The sequence below is a fragment of the Myotis brandtii genome, unplaced genomic scaffold (assembly GCF_000412655.1).
Source record: "Myotis brandtii unplaced genomic scaffold, ASM41265v1 scaffold84, whole genome shotgun sequence".
In the NCBI taxonomy this organism is placed as follows: domain Eukaryota; kingdom Metazoa; phylum Chordata; class Mammalia; order Chiroptera; family Vespertilionidae; genus Myotis; species Myotis brandtii.
In genome coordinates, this window is record NW_005371410.1 from 3,836,182 (window position 1) to 3,838,978 (window position 2,797).

Genomic DNA, 2,797 nt, shown 5'->3' on the forward strand with positions numbered 1-2,797 from the left:
CACATGGCCCCGGTGCCAGGCTGAGCAGCGAGGCCACATGGCCCCGGTGCCAGGCTGAGCAGCGAGGCCACAGGGCCCCGGTGCCAGGCAGAGTATAGAGGCCTCACGGCCCCGGGGCCTGCCAAGCAGCGAAGCCTGACGGCTCCGGGGTGGCTCCGGCTGGAGCCCAGCCAGAGCGAAAGCCTGGGTCCCGGGTGCGGGAGGAAAACCAGTGCTAGCAGCCAAGGGAAGGGAAGGCCTATTGCATGAATCTTTTCGTGCAACAGGCCTCTAGTATTATAATAAATTACTGAAGGAGCCTTACTGAAGATATTGTGATCCTGCATGGTATTAAGGATACAGGCTAGGTGACCAAATAATCTCTTCCAGTCTTAAGCGTCCTAAGTGTTGAAAGTTCATTAACCCTTTAACGCTATGAATTCTTCTGAGATGTTCAGAAATAATGCCTAAATTTTGGCTATAGGTTGAAGAACCATCAAGTGAGCAAGTGGGAGACAAATGGAAAGGCATATGCATTTATAAAGGAAGAAAAGACAACGCAAGTTTTAGAAGTCCATATTTGAAATTAGAAAGCATTTTTAATTTTTCTAATTTTTTTAGAGTAACAATTTCTATGTTAATCTAGGAATTCATCTTGGTAGTGTTATAAAAATATATATGAATTAATTATTTAAGGCATTTGTCAACCTTTTAAGAAGAAAATACATTGGAAATGAACTGAGTATTACAAGTTGCTAATAATTTTTGAGATGTGAAATAAGCAGCCTTGAAAAAAAAAATCCAAATAAATTTTAGTACTTTTTATAATTTGTGACTGGACCACCATTTGGTCTTTTATGAATTCTTTAGTATTTCAAGGCAGCATGGTATATATAAACAACTTCAGCTATTGAGTCAGACAGACCTGGTTTCAAATTTTAGTTTTGACACTTACTAACCATGTGACTTCAAGTATTGTAATGCCTCTGAGCCTCAGTTTTTTCATCTGTAAAATAAGAATAATAATACCTTTATTCCAAGATTGTTAAAATTAGAAAATGATGTATATAATATACCAGTGCCTGGTACATAAAAGGAGAAGGTCAATAAATATTAACTATAATCATCTTTTAGTCAGGTAAGTGATTTGTATGTTAATGATGACAATGATGTCTGGGGTTTAAGGAGCTCATGCTCTCTCAGATTTTAGAACTTCTGAAGCTAGATTATAATCTGAGATGACTGTGATGTACTTTTACTTTTTAGAAAGAGGTTAGTGTTTGGAGGGCAGTAAATCACCTTCTACTCTGTTGTCTTACATTTTATTAATCTTTGGGCTATATCTTTACCTCTCTTCCATTTTGTTATGTCTAATACCAAGGATCCCATAAGCAAACAGTTCACCAAAGGGGATTAAAATACATGTAGAAATCTTGTATCATTTTCAGGAAGTATTTGGACAGTCAAGGAAGGTATACTTATAATACTCCATGATTTTTTTCTCCTTCCCTCTCAAGCTGAGCCATTACCTGGATATTGTGGAAGTAAACATTGCTCACCAGATCTCTCTACGTTCAGAAGCATTTTTTCATGCAATGACCTCTCAACACGAATTGCAGGACTACCTCAAGAAAACTTCCCAGGCTGTAAAAATGCTTCGAGATAAAATTGCACAGATTGATAAAGTAATGTGTGAAGGATCACTACACATTTTAAGACTGGCACTTAGCAGAAATAATTGTGTTAAAGTGTACAATAAACTGAAGTTAATGGCCACTGTACACCAGACTCAACCTACAGTACAGGTGTTGTTATCTGCTTCTGAATTCGTTGGAGCATTGGACTTAATAGCAACAACACAAGAGGTTTTACAGCAGGAACTTCAGGGCATTCACAGCTTCCGGTATGTCAATTAAGTAAACCATTAGAAATAATGTTAGAAAATTTTAAAGTATAAATTTTAGTGTGTAAGGTTAGCTGAAGAAATGTATGATTAAAGTTACATGGTTATTTTTTCTTTCAGATTGATCTGTTTAGTAATGTTATCATTCTGATATTTTATTCTTAGCTAAACAAACAAAACTCATAAGGATCAATATTTACAAGGACATTTGGATGAAGAAGCAAAATTACGTTTTCTAGTAGATGAAATAAATGAAAGGCCAATCACAACTTTGAAACTAACGTTTTAGAAATATAGGAATTTTTTTTTGTCAAGATAGTATCAAGGTAACAGAAGAAATACCAATATATCTAAAATTAAGTTCCTTTTAAAAGCTTTAGACTAGATTTTTAATTTAATAATTATTAAATTTTATTCCTGATTTTCATTGTTTATCACATTACAAAAAACTCCACATGGTGTTGGAAAAGACCCAGTTTTTTCTGTTTTTATTTTGAAAATACCTTTAAGGTTAGGATTTTAGTTATTTTACGTGAGATCATGGCAAAATGTTTAATTTATTGATAGACCCATTACAAGCCACAAAATTTAATTCGGTTAAGTGTTCTTGTGGAAGTTTCTATTTGCTGGGAAACCCATCCAAACTTTACACTCTGAGTAACTACAGAGAATTTTTATGGAAGATATGTGCTCTATAACTTAAAAGATACTTAATATATTCTGGAAAATGTAGCTTCAAAGTAAGTTTATTACTGAATTATAAATTCATTTTTTCCCCCATTTTTCTTTCCTTTATTGATTAAGGTATTACATATGTGTCCTTATCTCCCCATTGCCCGCCCTCCCCCACTCGTGCCCTCACCCCCCTAGTGTCTTTGTCCATTGGTTATGCTTCTATGCATGCACACAACCACT

General features: G+C 35.5%; 1 protein-coding gene across 8 annotated transcripts in view; it reads left to right on the forward strand.

Moving 5' to 3' along the window:
• VPS54 (vacuolar protein sorting 54 homolog (S. cerevisiae)) overlaps window positions 1–2,797 on the forward strand; it is a 101,656-nt gene that overhangs the window by 42,808 nt on the left and 56,051 nt on the right. For all 8 annotated transcript variants that reach the window (XR_001360286.1, XR_001360285.1, XR_001360287.1 and 5 more), the window contains one exon: window positions 1,497–1,882. Coding sequence is in view for 5 of the 8 variants with exons in the window: in XM_014532036.1 (XP_014387522.1) it covers window positions 1,497–1,882 (386 nt within the window). In the remaining 3 variants the exon portion in view is untranslated. The remainder of the gene's footprint in view (window positions 1–1,496; window positions 1,883–2,797) is intronic.